The sequence below is a fragment of the Peromyscus leucopus genome, chromosome 6 (assembly GCF_004664715.2).
Source record: "Peromyscus leucopus breed LL Stock chromosome 6, UCI_PerLeu_2.1, whole genome shotgun sequence".
NCBI classification, from domain to species: domain Eukaryota; kingdom Metazoa; phylum Chordata; class Mammalia; order Rodentia; family Cricetidae; genus Peromyscus; species Peromyscus leucopus.
In genome coordinates, this window is record NC_051068.1 from 16,029,897 (window position 1) to 16,050,716 (window position 20,820).

Genomic DNA, 20,820 nt, shown 5'->3' on the forward strand with positions numbered 1-20,820 from the left:
CTGCTGACCTATTACACTAGTTTATGTCACATTCCATTAAATTATCCCAGTGCTCTTGAACCTGTGACCAGGGACCAATGTAGGCTGAAGCAACCTTATACAGCTGCACAGGCAGCTGAAACAGAACGGTAACTACATCTTTAAGAATTTAACTAAAATCTCAAAAGTAAAAGATCTGAAAACTTAATGAAATGATAACTGCAGGTACTTCGTGCCATTTTAATGCTCCTCACCAGTGACTGTCTACCATCGCTTATACTTTGTCCTCCAGAGCATCAGGCACCAGCACCAACCCTCAAACTCATCTCTCAAACACTCACTTGCACTTGCTTCAGAAAATACTGGCTTCATGGAGGAGTGTAGCCTAGACTAATTTCACATCTTTTTACCAATTCTACAGCAATTTCTCAGACCTTCTGAAAGTCACCCAGATTGTATATCTTGTAAATAAGAATGCTAATTTGAAAAATATATCCCCCAGTATGGGCATGTGTATGAAGGACCAACAAGGATGTGGAGAAACAGCAATACTTGTGTGGTGTAGAACATTTCTAAATAGTACAGCCACAATTCCAACACTAAATATGTGAGAGAAATTAAAATGGATCCACACAAAGGCAAATACAGGAACATCTATAGCATCATTACTTTTTAAAAAAGTAGACACATTAAATGTCTACCACAAATGAGTACAGAGATGAGATCTGGTTCACTCCACAGTGGAAGCATGCAGCAGTCTGAGGAGCTAACCACACACATGGCACAGAAATAGCACACCACAAGGTGATGCAGAAGTCTAGGAACTACATGACTCACCCTAAAAGGGAAAATGTATTCAGATAGCACATCAGCCGGGTTGCCTAGGAAGGGACAGGAGCGGCTCAGGGGACATTTCCAGTCAGGTGGCAACGTTCTAAAACTTGATTGTGATGATACAATGCTCGAATCTGCTGAGCCACTGAACTGTGTCCTGCTAATGACTGAGTTTTACAGCACAAGGATAATCCTTTGATGGAGCCATTTCTGGTGCTGGCACCACTGAACTGTACCCTCGGCTTCCTGTGAGCCTATGAAGAGCTATGAAAACAAACACCGAGGAAGACTGCTAAAGCTCTGGCTGGCAGTCCAGAGACTCAATAAGAACTCTAATGACGGGAGGACACAGTCCACATTTGCTTGAAAGTGTGTTGCCTGCAAAGGATCCTGTCTCCACATCCTGTTCACAGTGATGGTTACTGTCGGCTGAGGACACAGCGCAGCCTATAGAAACCTCCTCCACTGTTCATGGCAGCACAGCATTTTGGCCATGTTACACAACTGTTTCACTCTAAACTTACCCCGTCACTATTGCTATTTTCTTTTGGAAAATGTCTTGCTTGATATCACCCAATTTTTTCATTAGACAAAATTTTCTGAGTAGTAACCCAAAATAAAATTTTAATATTTGCATTGAAGATGCCTTTAAATAAACACTTTCTAGATGTAAAACGGCTGTTCTTTCTCTTCTTCCATATCTGCTAATTAAGCTGTTCCTTGTATGCTTCAAACACTTGCTTCAAATCAAACTTAGTTTTCACTATTTGGGTTCAAAACTCTTCTGTTTCCTTGAATTTGCTGGATTCTTTCTTCCAGGAAGGGCCAACTTTCCTCTTAGTCTCCATGTCTCTCCCTTGGCTGGCAGCTTTGTCAAAGAGGTAACGCTACTTTACCTTCTCAGTCAACTGCTAACACATCTCAGTGACAGGTGTGCAGCTCAGTTCGTCCAGTTTCGGGAGGCCCTGGGTTCCCTCTCCAGCACTGCATACCAGACATGGGGGTTCATGCCTGTGATCCCAGCATTCAGGAGGTAGAAGCAGGAGGGTCAGGAGTTCAAGATCATCCTCAGTTACACAGTGAGTTCAAGGCCAGTCTGGGCTATGTGAGACCACTTCAAGCGCAAAAACAAAACATTTTAAGACACAAATATTAAAAACCAACCAAAGGAGCTGGAGGGATGTCTGGGCAGTTAAGAGCATTGGCTGTTCCTCCCTAGGATGAGTTCCATTCTCAGAAGCTACATGGGGGGTTCACAAGCATCTGACTGCAATCTCATGGGATTTAACACCCTCTTCTGGCCTCCTTGCGCAGGAAGCACAGATATACATAAAGGCAAATCACCCACACATGTAAAATAAAAAGGGGGAAGAAAAACAGCCCAAACTGGGCATGGTACCACCTGCCCTTAATCTCAACATCTGGGAAGCTGAGAGACAGAATTAAACATCGGAGGCAACCCTGGGCTATAGCAGTGACCCATTTCCAAAAACACAAAGCCAAAACCAAGTTTAAAAAATCCAATCGTAACAAATCTCATAAAAAAAACACTTATAAAAGAGAACAGCAGTAGGATGTGGTGGAGCGCTCCTTTAATCCCAGCAGTCAGGAGGCGAGGCAGGTGGATTATTCTGAGTTCACAGCCAGCCTGGTCTACACAGGAAAACCCTGTCTCAAAACAAAACCCACACTACCAAAACAAGCAAACAACAACAACAACAACAACAGAACAACCCATCCACAAAAGATAAAGCGTAAACGCAAAGTTCTGAATTAAGTAGGGTCATCTGTATCTGATGGCTCAAAGGCCTCACATTATAGCAGACAAACAAGTATGAACTACTTGATGATCTTGGAACAGCATCACTGCAAAAAAAAAAAAAAAAAAAAAAAAAATCAAACAAAGTTACTAATACAACTTGCTTGTGAATGTAGAGAAAGTTTGTATACACTTAAACATATTTTTAGTCTCAGTATAAGAGTAGGGGATATAGGCCGGGCGGTGGTGGCGCACGCCTTTAATCCCAGCACTCGGGAGGCAGAGGCAGGCGGATCTCTGTGAGTTCGAGGCCAGCCTGGGCTACCAAGTGAGTTCCAGGAAAGGCGCAAAGCTACACAGAGAAACCCTGTCTCGAAAAATCAAAAAAAAAAAAAAAAAAAAAAAAAAAAAAAAGAGTAGGAGATATAGCTGAGTACAGGACTTGCCTAACACACTCAATGCCGGCTTTGATCCCCAGGCCCAAATAAACCAGGTGTGATAGTGCACACCTGTAATCCCAGCACTCAAAAGATGGGGGCTGGATGACCAGAAGTTCAAGGACATCCTTGGCTACACAGTGATTTTGAGAACAGCCTGGAATACATGAGATCCCATCTCAAAACAGTAACAACAAAAGCAAAAGTGAATAACTACAAAGTAGTTCTCTTTCAATCATCCTACATAAAACCATTACCTTTCAGGCAGCTATAAAGGCTGTTTTCTTTTCACCATAATTGACTTATGAGATTTTTTTTAAACTAACCCGGGGCTGGAGAAATTAAAGTATGCTTATTGGTCCTGTCAGTTCTCAACAGCCACTTTAGGTGGCTCCCTACTGCCTGGAACTCCAGCTCCTGAGGACCCTATGCCTTCTTTCGGCCTCAACCTGCACCTGCAACCATGTGTACATTCCCCCAACAGAGGCATATAATTAAAAGTGGAAAAGTCAACCAAAGAGAAGTAAAAAACTGCATTAACACCAATACTGAGCCCAGGGCAAAGCTGCCAAAGAGTTAGTTGGTCTGCAGGAAATAATACTTTCCAAAGAGGTAATGCAGAAACTATGGCCAGAGTGCTCTGAGAACCCATCCATGACAGTTCTGAGCTTCTCTATACCTGCCTCCAGAGTGTGATACAAAGAACATGAATTCAGTTAACCAAATGGAACCAATGGAAACCAGAAATTAACTTCACTAAATTCCTAAGAAATAAAAATTACTGCCATGATTATAAAAATAGAAGCAATGAAAGGGTTGAGAAATACACTCAAGTTTATAATCAATTCAATGGTGAGCCATAATTGGACCCTGTTCATCATCTGTTATATAAAAACCACAATTCAGTTATTAAGATATATGATAAATAGTTCACATTTAAAAACATTTATCATTACATTATCAAATTTGATAAACTCTTATCAAAACATCTCAGCATTCAATATAAACCATATTATTAAAGTTTAAGGTAACAACAACAACAACAAAAAATCTGGAGGTGTCAGGTAAATATTTCCTAATAAATACACAATTGAACATTCAGAGCCACATAAATTCTCTACTAAATGTTGAATCACTTTTACAAAGGCATACTTTGTAAACAATTATAAATTTTCCCAACACCATTTTTCCTTTCTTAATTCCAAAATTGTTCTATCAGGTCAACTTGCTCCTATTTGTATGTCAAAATTACAGGCTTCCAACCAATCATCCTAACAGCAACATACCTAAACACCTAAGCAGGGTGAGCACAAAATGACTCAAAACTTCTCATGATCAAAGAAAAAAATAAGTAATTCTTCACGTAGATCTTTGAGAAAAAAAAAATAGTATACCTTGTTTAAGAATTGTTCAGGAGAGATATTACTTGAAAGGTTTCCAATGTTTTCACTGAGTGAATTTACTTTCACTCACTAAACCTTTTGAAGTGTATGGTGAAGGATGCACACTCACAATGCCACAGTATACAGCTTGCACAGTTCATAAATAAAGCAGCCGAGTACAGTTGTAAACATTGACAGTAAACACTTCTCTTCCCCCGAATGTGCCATTTCAATGCTCTTCCATGAATAATTACTCTTCCTGGAAGTCCTCAAGCATATTTTGGTTTTGTGAAAAAAACTAAAACACTGAAATAATATGTGAAAAGATTTAGTCACGGCAATTTCACTGAAGCTTTTATTGCCTCTGTTGGTGATATGACAGGGATTGCAAAAGACACACTTGAGCTTACAGAGATATGCAGATGATAGTCACTGAAGATAACCTTCATCTCAAGTATTTTTATATGTGGGTACTTCTCATTTTATACATTTTACTATTTAAAAAGCATTACATTGAGAAATGTGTACCTGTTCTGACATTTGGCAAAAAGTAAACTCTCCCTATGGTTCTGTCCGGGGGGGGGGGGGGGGGGGGGGGGAGATTCAGCATGGAGATCTGACGCAAACAAAGACCGAAACCTGTGAACTGAAGCAGTTAAGCTGGCTGTGTGTGTGTGTGTGTGTGTGTGTGTGTGTGTGTGTGTGTGTGTGCCGTTTCTCTCCAGACTCACACTGATGCCCCTCCCCCAACAGTGTAAGCATTTCAGTACAAACCATTCCCTATAATCAGACATTTGTCCTCGGAATAAACACATTAAATCAGTCTTCTTTTTTGAGCCCTAGTAATAGTTTTGTTTAATTCTAAGATGCCATCATGGTGAACAACCTTAACTTTTTTTACTACATAATTATATTAAAGCTTTATATATTTTTGTTTATAATTACACAGTAATTGTAGATGTTTAGTACCAAACTGATGACAAAGTGGAAAAGTCTTGCATTGAAAAATAAAATCTGTAAAACTCAAAGCATTAGGCCACAAACGAATATTAAGATTTTTTATGAAGAAAAATTTATGAGGTGGGGAGAGAAGCTAATGGGCTTTCATTTGAAAATTAATCATACTTGAATCAATCAATCTGAAAACAATACCAGAACTCAAAATATTCCACGTAGGAAATAAACAATATGTCTGTAAAACTTTTAAAGATATACATATGTATGTATATCTTTAATTATTTTCATAATTGAAGTTCTTCATATTTACAAAATAAAATCAAGAAATACTGAAAAAAGCAAATTCTTTTCTCTTTTAATAGCCAATTCCTGTAAGGTGAATAGAAATGTACTCCAAGCTTTCTTTTGGTATTTGAAATGTTTTCTAAATTAAAGTTATGATTGGAAAAATGATACATCTATAAGGTAAGCATTCTATGCAATTTCCAAATCATGTGACTAAAAAGCAGTTTTAATCATTTTCCATATCCGCATAAAATGCCCTGCTCTCCCAAAGTACATTCCTTTGTGCCCTGAAGAGGACCTGGATACATGGAGCAAACTCTGTCCCTATCGAAGGCCAGACATCCAACATCTAAGTTCATCATTTTTAACATCCTCCTGGAAATATTTATGAAGACCCCTTTGCACATGTCAGTGTCTTAACAGAGAAACAAGCATTTTCAGCAGGAGAGCGATTCATGGGTCCTGTCATGAAAAAAATAAAATACAATCAAGACAGCGTTCTGCTTTGATGTGGAAATAGCAAATGCAAGTGAGACAAAAACAGTCAAAAGTCCAAATAATTTATAGAACAGAGCCATTGGTTTTCCGCACCAGCACTCGCTTGTTTGAAAATCTCTGCTCTTGGAGGAAAGATTTGGCAACCACAGTGATTTAGCAGTAAAGCCATTTCAACACAATAACAAGTTGTAAAGGCTAGAGTATTGCCTGAAAGAGCAGTGCCTATATGATAAATATTGAACTTCACGGCTCATCACAACCACGTCTCAAATGTAAATCCTACTATCTTCTTATAAATTAAATGAACTGCATTGTGTTCCATAGTGCGATGACAAAAATTTAAAAAACAAAAACTAAACCCTCATGCCTAAATTTAGAATATTGTATTGTATAGCAATGCAAAACATTCAAAACAAATGAAATAGTTTAACTTATTCAAAAGGCGTAGAAGCATTTCAGAAGCATAGTGAAATCCAGTTCTGTGGTGTGTGATGCATTGAGAGTGAGTGGACTCTAACACTATGTCCTGTTACAGCATCTGTAAATAAAAGCTCCCCGCAGGACTACTGTGTCTAAACACGGGCAGGACAACCACAGACTGTGTTGGAGAACCTTTGTGAGAGAGTCTGACACAAGACATATTTCAGGTAGTCACCAAGTCATCCTAAATTTTCTCATGTGTTGGTTATTTTGACACTTCTTTCATCAGCTATTTCACTCACATCAACAGTACATGTGGTTTGCCAGGAAAATTACATTCCCTCAACCAAACACCATTCCAGATCCGGGACACTCAGATAAATCACTCTCATTTGAAGTGCTACCAGCAGAGTCTTTGCAACTAGCCCAAAGCATATACTTAAGAAGTTTTTATAAATTGTTTGTGGTGTTCATTATTATGTTTAATTCTTATGCCAAACTGTTTTCTGATGAAGACAGCATTGTGCTTTATGCAGGAATGGAACCCTCAAAATTATCACCATCGAGCTTCTATGACTTATGGGAAGACAAACTAAGATGGTCCACAGGTAAGATGAAATCCACAATGTTGGAATTATAAATGTTTAGAGTGGCCCAGACTAGAAGACAAGCCCAAACCACCAGTAGAAGATGGAGTACGATATGGTCCAAGATGTATCCTTAGAGTTTGTCTCAACCCTCAGTTTGAACCGTGAGGATTGATCTTCAGTTCGGTCCAGCCAGCAGAAATTGACTGTGCATTTTTCCGTTGTATTTATTGTACAGACTATGTACATTCTAGAAGGTTCCTTTAGTGCTACACTGTTGTACTTTTTGTCCCAGCAATTTGAGGGCGTGCAAATTCCACAAAGTCATCAATAAGAACAGGCCATGCTCCTGAAGAAAAAGGAAAGAAAAATATGAGAGGAAAGGAACTAGAGAAAAGCAGGATAAAAGCTAATATTTCAACAGAATCCTGGTGTTTTTATAGCGCCCTCATAAGAATTAAAATATTACTCTTCTTTACTCCCACTGATCCATCTTTAAAAGACTCCATCTTTATGTCTTCTATTAATATATTCCTGTCTTCTCTCTAATCTATTACTCTAAAATGGGGTTATTGCTTGATCAATGAAAACACCTCTTTGGAGCAATACATCAGTTATATGGAGTGTGGTTTTTTAAGGCTTTACTAAAGTCAGGCAGCCTATCTCATGATGCGGCACCAAGTCCTCCAGCCACCTTACGAGCACTTGTCACTCTTAGTGAGGTGACCACAATGAGAATGGGGAGAAGAGAGACTATGGCTGGCTAAGCCAAGTGGTCCTAGGGGACTTATACGGAGATAAAAGACACGAGAGATTTTCCAAAGAATATCCTACATTTAACAATCTCAAAAAAATCAACAGTTGGGTCTCACGAGGGACTAGATAACTGCGAAGAATTAACTGGGAATGCTGCTGGGGAGGGCATGCTGTCCACACAGATGGGGAAATGGTGAGAAGCATTTAATAGATAGTGGCTGAATGTTGAAGTCATTTCAAATTCTACAAATCCAGCACACTTCATGAGTTTACAGACGAGACTAACAAACAAAAACAAAAAAAAAACAAAAAAAAAAAAAACCCTCACTGGATTCAAATGAGTACAAAATACATTAAGAGACCATAACTCTTACAGTAAATTGACCATGCAAGATATGGGTGAATATTTCTTATGTCCTTCTAGAGGAGAAATACTGGTAAGATTTTTTTCCCCCTGTAATTGTTCAGTGCAATGGAGAGGGCCCAGGCTCCACAAATGCTCTGCAACTGAGCTATGACTTCACCCACCCTCCTTCATGGCAGTTGGCAAAGAGGAAAAACCAAGACTAGGAACTTGGTTCTACTTCTGTGTTACAGCAGGTGTTCATCAATTATGCCACCAGCGCGTGCGCACGCGCATACACACACACACACACAACACACACACACACACACACACACACACAGGAGGGAGAGGGAGGGAGAGAAGAGAATGAACAAAAGCTCAGAACAGGACTATCACTTCCATGGACACAGTGGACAGAAGTTCAGGTAAGGCAAATATTTTTGCTACCTTCTTCATCATAATTGGACATGTCATCTGCAATCATTGAGCTGAAGTCTAACAGAAGATTCCACGTATCTTTTGGTATTGATCGTTTATGATGCTCCTATTAAAACATCAAAAAACAAAAAGCCTTTAAACCTTGGAAACAGTTGGGAAAAGTTAGTCCAGCTAAACATGGGAAAATGTAACAGCTGCATAATGAAATTCTGGTAATCAAATTTTTCACTTTACGTCTGTGACATGCTCTGAAATTAATGATGCCTTGAAATAAACTAATATTTAACTACAGTACAATGTAAGATTAAAACAGAAACTATAGAAAACATTAACTTACCAACAAAAATTTATTCCATAAGTCTAAGAATTTAAATCTTCCATTAAGCACTAAGTTCCAGTAAGCAATGGCCATTTCTAGATCTGTAATATTAAAAATAAATTATAAAATTTAATGCTTTGAATATATGTCCCTGTAAAAGAACAGTGAGTGAAACAAAGAAAGCCATTTGCATTCTGAGTATCATAGATTAAACTTTTCTTAAAGACCCAAGTCCACGCTTGACACCTGCTTCCTTCCAATGAGCTCCCAGGACCTCTGGGGTAAGAATAACACAACTTACCTTCACAGGGTGTTGATTCTGAAAGCAGATGTCACTATGCACCTTTCCACTGTCAAATACTAATGTGTGGAAATCCCCAGGCTCAGTACAGACCCTTCCAACATTCTGGCTGTAGGAGCTATGTATGCAACATGGATCACTTAGCTGTACCCAGGCCTTTATCATCAGATACCAATATGGCCCCTATATAGCGGAAGACATTCTTGAGGGCAAACTTGCCCCAATTAAGAATCCTAGATGCACATCAATTGGTTGAAATGCAAAGGATTGCTCAATTCCCAATCTTAGAAATCTTAGACCCTAACAGCTGATGTCTACCTTGTCCTAACTACAAGAGACCAGAAAAATATTGTGGGCTTTTTGTGTTTGTGTTGCTCTTTTGGCTCAGTGCATCAATCTTATAAAATGCATGTGCACTACAGGGTTCATTCCCCAGCACCATGGAAAAATAAAATAATTTAAAAATTAAATAGCAATAATCTAAGTTTTTTTTTTAATTTGCCAAAGACATTAAAAAGTTCTTTATTTAGACACGGGACAGAGAAAGCTGAAGAAGTAGTCCTGTCAACATCCACTGTTCCAAATTCTAGACCTGTTCTGTGACAGAAAAGACAAGTTGGATCTCTTCAAGGAACTCAGGTAGTTGAAGCTGCCTTGCTTTCAAGAGAAAATGACATACCTCGGGTAAGTCACAACGCAGGAACCTTAAAAATCCCTTCAAGCTGTGAAGTCAAAACCATTAAGCCAATCTGAGGGAGCCTGAAAGGCTAGTAAAGACTAAAACGGACAAATGTTGCTCAGACTTTTTAAAATAATGAAAAGAAATTCAATGCTTATTCCCTGACAAAAAGCACATATGATTTGTAGGAAATCAGTTGTAAACCACAAATGCTAGAAACCTGGGAGGATCTGTGGGGGTTTGAATGAAAATGGCTGCCATAGGCTCATAGATTTGAATATTTGGTTCCCAGTTGGTGGGAAAGTTTGAGAAGGATTAGGAGGTGTGGTCTTGTTAGAGGAGTGTCATTCAGGTAACTAGCCCATGCCATTCCCAGTTAGCTCTCTCAGTCCTGTGCTTGTGGATAGGCTGTGAGCTCTCAGCTACTGCTCCAGTGATGTGCCTGCTGCTGCCGCCATGCTCCTCACTATGATGGTCAAAGACCTGCCCTCTCAAACTGTAGGGCCAAATTAAATGCTTTCTTCTATAAGTTACCTTTGTCATGGTGTCTCAGCAGTAGAAAAACAACTAAGACAGGCTCCCTTAGTAATTAGACAAATACAAATTAAAACAACTAAAATTTTGACTTACTGCAGTCAGAATAGCTAAGACTAGGAAAACAACCGATAACAAATGTTGGCAATACTTGGGAAAAGGAGACCCCTCATTCACTGTTTATAGGATTGCACTGTGGAGAATTCTCAAAAAGCTACAAATTAGTCTGCCAGATGACCTACTCCTTAGCCATGTCCAAAGAAATTGTGGTGGTTTGAATAGGGACAGCCTCCATAGGCTCATAGATTTGGATGCTTTATCACTAGAAAGTGGCACTACTTGACTAGGAGTAGGTGTGGCCTTGTTGGAGGAAGTGTGTCCCTGAGGGTGAGCTGTGATGTTTCAGATGCTCAAGCCAGGCCCAGTGTCTCTCCCTTCCTGCTGCCTGCCGATCCAGATGTAGAACTCTCATCTCCAGCACCATGTCTGTCTGCATGCCGCCATGCTTCAGCACCATGTCTGTCTGCATGCCACCATGCTTCCCACCATGATGGTTAATGGACTGAACCTATGAAACTGTAAGCAAGACTCCCTAATTAAATGTTTTCTTTTATAAGAGTTGCTGTGGTTCTGGTCTCTTCACAGCAATAGAATATTAATATTGACTGTCTGAATAAAGTCCATGAATGAAACTGTATGAGGAGAATTCTGAGAGCTTGTGAGGTAACTCTAAGGAAACAAGAAAAAAAGTCTTTTAACCTGTGTTTTTCCATAATATGGTTGTTCTTGGGATGTACTTTTGTGCCCCTCCCAGGTGTAGTAAATAGGAGTGGGTTACTTCAGATAACCCACCATCTATTATCATTCAGAATGATGTTTCCAAGCACAGGTTGTCCTCACAACTGCATACAGCCTAAACTCATGTGATCTAATGCAGCTTGAAATCAATTGAACTTTGCACATTTGACCTTGCTTAACCCTCAGAATGCTCCAGAATAGAAACTATCTGATGCTCTGTTAGTGATTGCATGAGACTTTAGTCCACCTCATTTTTAAGCTCTGCTGTTCCACATTCATGCCGCCAACTAGAGTGGTAACAACTGACTAAGACAGAAGTTGGTACCAGGAGTCATGTATTGCTATGACAGGCCTGATCATGCTTCTTGTTGGCAGGATGTAAACTTTGAGACTTTGGATTAAGAAAGCAGTTCAATGCTTTAAGTAGGGCTTACTGGACCATACTAATAGGAGTAGGGAAGGCAGTGGTGCTAAGAGCAATGTAGATTATGATGACCCAACTCAAGAAGTTTCAGAGGAGAAGAATCTAAGTAGCCTAGAGATGGTTTTTGTGATATCTTGGCAAAGGATGTGGCTGCTTTTTGCCTTTGTTCGAAAAATTTGCCTGAGGATAAATTGAAGAGTTTTGGATTAAATGGCATTGGCAGAGGAGATATCAAGGCAGCCTAATTTTGACTCTGTCCTATGGCTATTAGTGATTACTTTTATGCAGATCTATAAGGAAAAGGAGGAAGCTGAGCAAAAAAAAAAAAAAAAAAGATACAAAATGTACAGTTTGAGGACAAAAAGGAGCACCAAGAAGTATAATAGAGCTAAGCTCAAAGAGAGAGAAGGTTTAAACAAAACCTGATCCTAAATGGAATAAAGAGAACAGTAACCTCAAGGGAAGACCCCACCCAGCTAAGCTCCCAACTTGTGAAAAGGAACTAAAGAAAAGCTGAAGCAGTGAAGGAAACCATTGAAAACAGAAAGCTGATGCAGATGTACTCCACAGATACTTGCTCAGCTACATTCATTGTTGTTCTAGTCACAATAGCTAGGAAATGGAAACAACCTAAATGCCCTTCGACTGATGAATGGGTAACAAAAATGTGGTCCACATACACTATGAAAAGTTGTAAAGAAAAATTAAATCATAAAATTTGTAAATAAATGGATGAAACTGAATTTTTTATTGAGTGAAGTAACGCAGATCCAGAAAGGCAAACATCATGTGTTCTCTCTCAAATCTGTAGTTCCTGGCTCCAAATCTTCAGATGTGAGTATATAATTTGGAGTAACTGTACAACCAGGAAAGGAAAAGGGGACCATGGGTAAGAAAGGAGCATTAGAAAGGGTAAGAAAAAGATACAGGTTATGTGAAGGCTAAACATGGGAATAATTGGGATGGGGAAGGAAGGAAAATAGGGAAGGAAAGAGAGGGAAGAAAGATAAATAACACTAAAGATATGTGAAACAGTCACAGGGTTTATATTGTTTTTATTTACTTAAAATTACATATAATGTATATAGGCCTATGTGCACATGCACAGACGCAGTTTAAGTGAGGTTATGCTACTTGGGGGTGCTAATGCCTATCTCCAAAAGCCAAAGACTAAAATCTTAAAGACTTAAAACAAAACAGCACTAGGCCAGGCTTGAGAAACCTCCTTTAGAGTTGTTGGCTGGGGGAATCCAAGACTCCCAAACAATTGCCTGCAGTTGCCTCCAAGAGGTTAAGGTGAGTTACTACTGCTGAGGACAACATGCTTTGGTAAAAGCCTCAGGAGATGGAGCTGGGTCTGACCCGAAAGCCTTCTCCCTGAGGCCCAGTTTTTCACAGTACCAGAAGACGGTATGCAGACTGCACAGGCAGGAAAGTGGTTAATCCTCTCACCCAGCTGTGATGTCTCGGAACCACAATGACAAGCACTGCATGGCAGCCCTATGGGTGCAATAGTGCACTCACATCTTGACAGTCCACCAACAGTCCAATGGACTTCAGGCCCACCTAACATGAGGAAATCAGGCCTCGTACTGTAAACTGAACCGATCATCTGTGGCTAGTGAGGTCATGGCTCTTAGAGGAGAACCTACTACTTCTACTCTATAGGCTTGCATGATTCCTAACTGCATTCTAAACACTTACCCTTATACCCACAGTTAAGTGTAGCTTACACACACACACACACACACACACACACACACACACACACACACACACACACACACACACACCCCAAACAATCAAAGAAGCTTCGTTTTGTATCAGACAGAGAGACCATTACAGTTACAACTGGTCAAAATGTAGACAACAACTGATGTGGTGTGCCCCAACTTACCATCTACAATACAACGCATATACCTAAGTCTCAGGGAACACTGTGGAAGAGGAGGTGGGAAGATTACTAGAGCAAGAGAACCAGGACATCTACTACAAGACTGTGTCTTTTAGAACATGCAGGGTTTTATTTCTGAGGTTGTGTGATTTTGCTTACTATTATACATCCTAACTCCATCATTTTTCTGTATATTTTATGATTACAATTTTATTATTATATTTTTACAAATTTCTTTAGAGTTGAATAGTCTCACCCACCCACCCCATCTCTCACACACCCTGAATTTTCATTACCCATTCATTTGTGGATGGACAACTAGGTTGATTCCAATTCTTCACTATAATGTAAGATTAGAAGCTAGGACCCACAAACAAGCAAGAATATGCATTAGTCTTTCTGGGTCTAGATTACTTCAAGCAGTATAATCTTTTCTAGTCCCATCCATTTACCTGCAAATCTCATTTTTCTTTACAGCCAAAAAGTGTTTTTATAGTTTTATTATTAAACAAAAAAACAAAAAAAAGACCATTGAAAATAAAAATCTCACACTAAAATTAACCAGACCCACTCTACACACCCCAGTGAATTTCTGTATATTTAGAATCACCTATTGTGAAGCTGTGGAGCTCCACATTGCATTGTACACTTTGACTGCTGAATATATTTTTATGCACTTAACTACCACCAAAAATAAAAAGTCCATGACAGACTCAGAACTAGAAAATGATTAGCTTCATATTCTCCTCATAACTCTTGTCTCTTGCCTGCATTCACTCCTTCCTTGTATCCTATATTTAGCCCTTTTTTCCTCTTTTCTATACTGAACCCATATGTGCATGCCGTGTGTGTTTAATTGGTTGGGTTCCATGTATGAGAGAGAATATGTGCCTCAATTCTCTGTGCTCTGTGAATTCTGGCTCTTCCCAAAGAACTCTAATTTCTGGTGTCATTTTCCAGTGAGTAGTCAGATATCCCTCCCACTGGAAAATGTTTATTCCCTTAAATCACTAAAACCACCTGCCCATTACACTGTCGCCTTGGTGCAGACAACATGTGATCTATGGACACATGCTGCCATCTAGCTATTGCTATCATCCAGCACACTCCTAAATGAAATCCTCTGGACTCACTGATGTCGCTGACACCTGGTTTACAATCTTCCCTGATGCCACATTCTGCCATGAACCCGAAGGTCTTCAGTGTCCATATGAAACACATAACCACTGTAACCTAATAAGATGGCACTTGCCTCCACTCTAATCCCAAAACAAGATCCTCTAAAAGAGAGTCACCAAAGATTATGCGAATTGATGAAAACAGATTCAATGAAGCTGTGAGACGAACAGTGTTTTTGAAATAATAATAAAGTTGGTGAGAAAGAAATCATAAAAACAATCCTATTCGCTATATCATAAAATTAAATCACTAAAGTTAACCATAGAAGAGAAAGGCCTCTAAAATAAAAATTTATGGACAATGATGAAATTGAAACAAAAAGATGGAAAGACCGACCTTCTGTGCCCATGTATTAGAAGAACTGATTTTTCTAAAAATGTCCCCAAACATCTAGACAATGTACAGGCTCAATGACATTCTTCAAAGAACTAGGAATCCCAACCTCAAAATTCATGTAGAAACATCCTGAAAAAGGAAGGGGCAGAGGATCCAATTCAGCGGCACACCAATGTCTATCTAGAACGCACACGAACCAGGTTCAACCCTTGTCCCACAAAACAAACAACAAAGAGAAAAAAAAACAATGAAAACAAAATCAGAATAGCCAACGCAATCTTGAACAGAAACACTAAAATCTGGGCCAGGTACAGCATTTGCCATACAAGCCTGACAATCTGAATCCAAGGCCGCAAAACCACATAAAGGTGGACACAGAGAGCCAACTCTTCAAAGCTGTCCTCTGATTTGCATGCACACCATGGCATGCACGCGCCTGCACTCCCACATGCACACACACAATAATAAGTAAACAAATCGAAGACATCAATGTAGACATTGATCTTCTAGATAAGACCTCAAAAACACAAAGAAAAACAGAACTTTTTTTTTCAACCCAAGAAGCTTCAGCATCATTACAGAACTAGAGTGGAGAGACAATCTATAAAAATGCTTGTTAGCTGTTCACCTGGCCAACGACTAATTACCAAACTAAACGGAGAACTCAAAACAACAGCAACAAAACATTCCTAGAAATAAAGATAGACAAATGGTCTGAATAGGTATTTCTCAAAAGAAGGAACACAAATGGCCAACAAAAAATATGAAAAAAGCTTAATAAATGCAAATCAAAACCACAATTAGGAAAGACAGAAATCAACAAATACTTGAGGCTGAAAAGATGGCTCAGTGGTTAAGAGCACCTCTTGCTCTTCCAGGGACTCAGGTTTGGTTCTTCATCTCCAGCTGGGAAGCTCACAACCTCCTGTAACTCCAGTTCCAGGGGATCCAGTGCCCTGTCTGGTCTCTGCTGGCACCCTCCCACACTGTAAACACTCAAGCACACATACTCAATGAAAAAAAGAAAAGACATTGACAAATATTGACAAAGATGTGGACAAAGGGGAACTGTGGGACTGTAAATGACACAACAAAGCTCCTCAAAAGATTAAAAGTAGGAACCAGGCATGGTGGTACCCATCTCTAATACCAAAAGGTATTAAAGACATTAAAACATATATTCAAGACATTAAAATCCTGTCTTAAAAAAGAAAAGAAAACAAACAAAATAAAAGATTTATCATATGACCCATCTATCTTGATATCCAAAGCAAATTAAACAAACCTACCAAAGAGACAACTGCACTTTCATGTTTACTGTACTGCAGAATCAACCTAAGTGCAAAGATAACTAGAAAAGAAAATGTGGTATATTCCACAAGAATGAATTCCTATAGGGCTCAATTAGAACAAACGCCAATGATTTTAAAGGAATATTTATAAGAACATCTAATGAAATTAGAAAATACAAATAAGTTACCTAAATTCAAAGAGAATACAGACAAATGTATTCTATGCTCCAAAAGTAACTGCCAACTAAGATTATTATATTCTGCAAAATTATCTAGCATGATTAATGGAAAAGGAAAAACTTTATCTGGTAAACAAACTGACACAACTTATGAAAACTAAGCCAGTATTACAGAAGATACCTGAAGAAGTTCTATGCACTGAAGAGAAAAGCATGTATATAAGGATATAGGAAAGAAACACCATGCTAGGACAGTAGATAAGCAAATAAGGAACATGAAAAGGGGGAGGGCGGATCGATAAAATGATGAGAATTAATTAATACACACCCTTCAATAGTAATCTAACACAACAGGCTTCAAAGCATAATTAGAACAGATCAATTCATGCTGAATAGGGAAGTCATTCAAAACAATGTAACCATTTCAAACACACGTGCCTTTTATTTGTTAAATTAGCATACTATGCACTAGATATCATGCATTTTCAAACAAAGTATATTTGGGTAGCTTTTCTTTTCCTCTTCTCTCCCCCATCTTCCTGGCACAGCCAGTTCCCTCATGACCTCTGCTACCCCAGTCTCTTCACCTCTTCCATGTCTCACACGTCCTTCTGCCCACTCTTCATCCTTCCTCATCAGCTATTTTTATCCTCACTGGTGGGCTGAATGAGAGCAGAAAGAGCCCTGGACGTGCAGCATCTCTGGTGTAGGACTGAGTCCTCCTCTGAGTATGTGCTCAGAAGCGTGACAGCTGGCTCATACGACAGGACTTGTAAGTTTCTGAGAAACCTCCATACTGAATTCATAGTGACTCTCCTGCCTTGCACTCCCACCAGCATTGAATTAAAGTTCTTCTTTTGCCCCCACCCTCTCCCCAGCATGTAGTAATAAAAAACGTCCCAACTAGAAGCTGCTGAGATGGTGCCTGCCATCTAGCCTGAGGATCCCCAGGACCCAGAAGGCAGAAGAGCATGGAATGTAAGAGTACTCAACAGTACTGACCTACCCTGGTGTGTGGTGAGGTCAGAGTTAATGCACATAAGCCCTTACAACAGTGCCTGCCAATAATGTATGAATCATTGCTATTATTTACTCACTTAAAAACATTTTAAAACATCAGAGATTCTGGAGTCCTGCTGCCCTGGAAAGCTGTCCTCTCTTGCTCCCTTGTGGGACATCGGGGTCTACCACCAGCTGTCAGGTCTGCGCTTCAGTGACTCTACCCACTGAGCTATCCTACTGGCCCGAGATTTTATTCTAACAAAAGTTCACAGTCACAATGGTCCTTAAAATGACAGGGCTGTTACAGAATGTATATAATCTCTGACCAAGTGAGCAGAATCAGCAGTCTCCTGCAGAGTACTATTTCACAGCCTTCTTCTAAAGATTGAGTCCAGATTTTAACACTCAATTTTGAAAGAAACCAAAAACCTAGAAATGTGCTTGGGGGAGAGCACCAGGAATAACCAACATCAAATGACGGACAGTTAGAAAAGCTGGAACCCTGACCTGGAAAGGACGAGGATGAGAGGTGGCAGTCTTTAAACGGCTACCCTTCCTCTGTTTTAAACAGGAGGACAGAGAAGAGCAAACTCAGCCCAATTAGAAAACTATGTAACAAACAGCAAAGGCACTCCGAGACAGGAATGGCAACTTCCTAAAACACAGACACAAAGTGAAAACTCAACTGTGCTCCTAGCAGGGCTAGCACGTTAGGTAGGTTAGACTTCACTGGGCCTACGAAAGTCTCTTTCACACTGAAGACACACAGACTAGTCCAAAACTGCAGGTGACTGCAGAGATGGCAGGGACAGGAGAGAGGGAAGGCAGGAAGCGGAAACTGGAATCAGGAGGCCCAGCTCTCCCTGTATCAGCACAGCTCAGTGCTGCCACTCTCGGTCCTATCCACCCTTTGGGACTCAGATGTCCTCCCATAAACTCCACACTTGGGAACCTCAGAAAGGCTGTCAGGAAAACTCTCCTTGTAACTAAGCTCTTCAGTGACACGGGTCACTGCATTCCTGCCACCTAACACAATGCACAAAGTGGGGAGCACTTCCCTTCCTCCCGTCTGCTCTCCTTCCCTCTGGAAACCCCTCTCCCTCCTACAGAGTTCCTACTGATAAATTTATCAGAACAACTGATAAATCCACACAGATACACTATTGCTAACAAACTCACATTCTACATTAGGGTTCATTTCACTGTGAATGCTACTGTCTGGGGAGTTTCATCAATATATGACACAGAATTTGCCTCTACCTTTAGAAGTAAATGTGTGACAAACTCATTATTAAGTAATCTCCTGAATACTCATCTTACAAAACAAACTCTACAACCACTGAACAATGTATTTTTTCTTAAGCATAATACTAGAAAACAACTATTTTTCAAAATCTGTTTTCACGTAATTTTCTTAATTCTTTTCTAATCTAAAAATTCTAATTTATCATATTACTATACCAAATAACCATAAAAGGTTGATTTTCATTTCAACATCAAACTATTTATTTACTCAAAATGCTATTTTATATATATATATATCTCCTGTAAGGGGCAGGAATGTAACTAAGAAATTGATTCCTTTAAATCAATTTGACATCCACAATACTATGTGTGATCTTACCAAAATGCTGTTACATTTCTAAATACCACAAAATAATAGTCAAACTGAAAAGCTTTACTGAGTTTTCACTTGCAGGGCGGAAGGAGAAAACTAGAACAAGAAGTGCCTGGCTAACCGGTGTCTAACCGTTTGGACTGCAGCGATTTCTTTCTCGTCCTGAAAGGGAGGCCTTCTGTAATGAAATCCAGCCCATCTGATCATTTTGTACTGTAGAAGTACACGGACATCACATTGTAACCTACTAATTGTATAATTATCTGTTCCTTTCAAATGCATTTAAAGAAAAGAGTAAGATCCAGCGTATACTGAACAATCGGTTCATTAGAATTTCATTTTACAAATATTTTGAGCATCTTTAATCAGTTAAGTCCTGTTTCACCTCTCTTTAGGCTATTCTCCATTATACACACACATGCATCCCATCTTCTCTAGCTTTCCGTTGCTTCTAAATTCAAGTCATATAATTGGTCTGTTTCTCGATGTGCAATCTAAAGTACAAGGCAAGATTAGCACCAGAGGCCCCACTAGCCTCTTCCAAAGGGAAACCATTGACTGGGTCAGCACAGTGAAGAGCACGCCACAGCAGAGGACCAGGCTCAAGCCCTACTGATGTAAGAACAGCAGAACTGAGTCTGGAAGCGCAGGCTCCTAATCTAGCTACTTGGGCGTCTGAGGCAGAAAAATTGAAAGTTCAAGTTCTGCCTGGGCAAAGTGAATTTCAGGCCAGCCTGAACAGCTTAGTGAGACCATCAAAATGAAGAACTGGCCGGGCGGTGGTGGCGCACGCCTTTAATCTCAGCACTCGGGAGGCAGAGCCAGGCGGATCTCTGTGAGTTCAAGGCCAGCCTGGTCTACAGAGCGAGATCCAGGACAGGTGCAAAGCTACACAGAGAAACCCTGTCTCGAAAAACAAAAACAAAAACAAAACAAAACAAAAAAAAAAGCTTAGAGACAAAATGAAGAACTGAAAGAGCAGGGACATGACTCAGTAGGTCACGCACTATCGAGCATGTGTGAGGCTCTGGTTTAATTTCTAGTATCACAAAAGCAAAAAACAAACAAACAAACAAACAAACCTCAATCTCACTTACTATTTAACTTTCTGTGTATAAGTTTCTCATTTGCAAATTAAGAACAAAAACATCTAGATTCTGTAACTGTGTATGTGGTACCCAGCAGGTAATAATTTATTGAATGAAAACATAAAACTCTTGAGCATTGCTGAAGCAGTATTTGTGAAAGACTTAGCACACTATCAGGCACACTAAAAGCTCACATTAAATACTGTCACTGCCCAAACTTTTAATGTGTCCTATTTTTCATACTCCATTTTTCATGTTCCATTTTCAAAAGAAGTCTATGGTTATTAATTTAGCCTTCTCTTGCACCGAGTCTCGATTTACGTCTATGGTTTGGAGCCCCACCCCTTGGTACTACCTTTCTTTGTCCATCCAGATAACAAATCTTTGCTCTTACCTCACAAAGCCCAGAAAGCCCTTTCCAATCTCTCTGGTTTTAGTAACGCCCCCTCACCCCCGCCTTCTTGGAACTCTATCTTTATTTACTTGATATTATCTACTG

At 39.6% G+C, this 20,820-nt stretch overlaps 1 protein-coding gene across 2 annotated transcripts in view; it reads right to left on the reverse strand.

Moving 5' to 3' along the window:
- Positions 1–4,718: 4,718 nt before the first annotated feature.
- Dcun1d1 (defective in cullin neddylation 1 domain containing 1) overlaps positions 4,719–20,820 on the reverse strand; it is a 38,226-nt gene continuing 22,124 nt past the window's right edge. For both annotated transcript variants that reach the window (XM_037206540.1, XM_028858513.2), the window contains exons 5-7: positions 9,016–9,098; positions 8,688–8,784; positions 4,719–7,487 (exon numbers count right to left, since the gene is read on the reverse strand). In XM_037206540.1, coding sequence (XP_037062435.1) covers positions 7,408–7,487; positions 8,688–8,784; positions 9,016–9,098 — 260 coding nt within the window. In that variant the 3' untranslated portion in view covers positions 4,719–7,407. The remainder of the gene's footprint in view (positions 7,488–8,687; positions 8,785–9,015; positions 9,099–20,820) is intronic.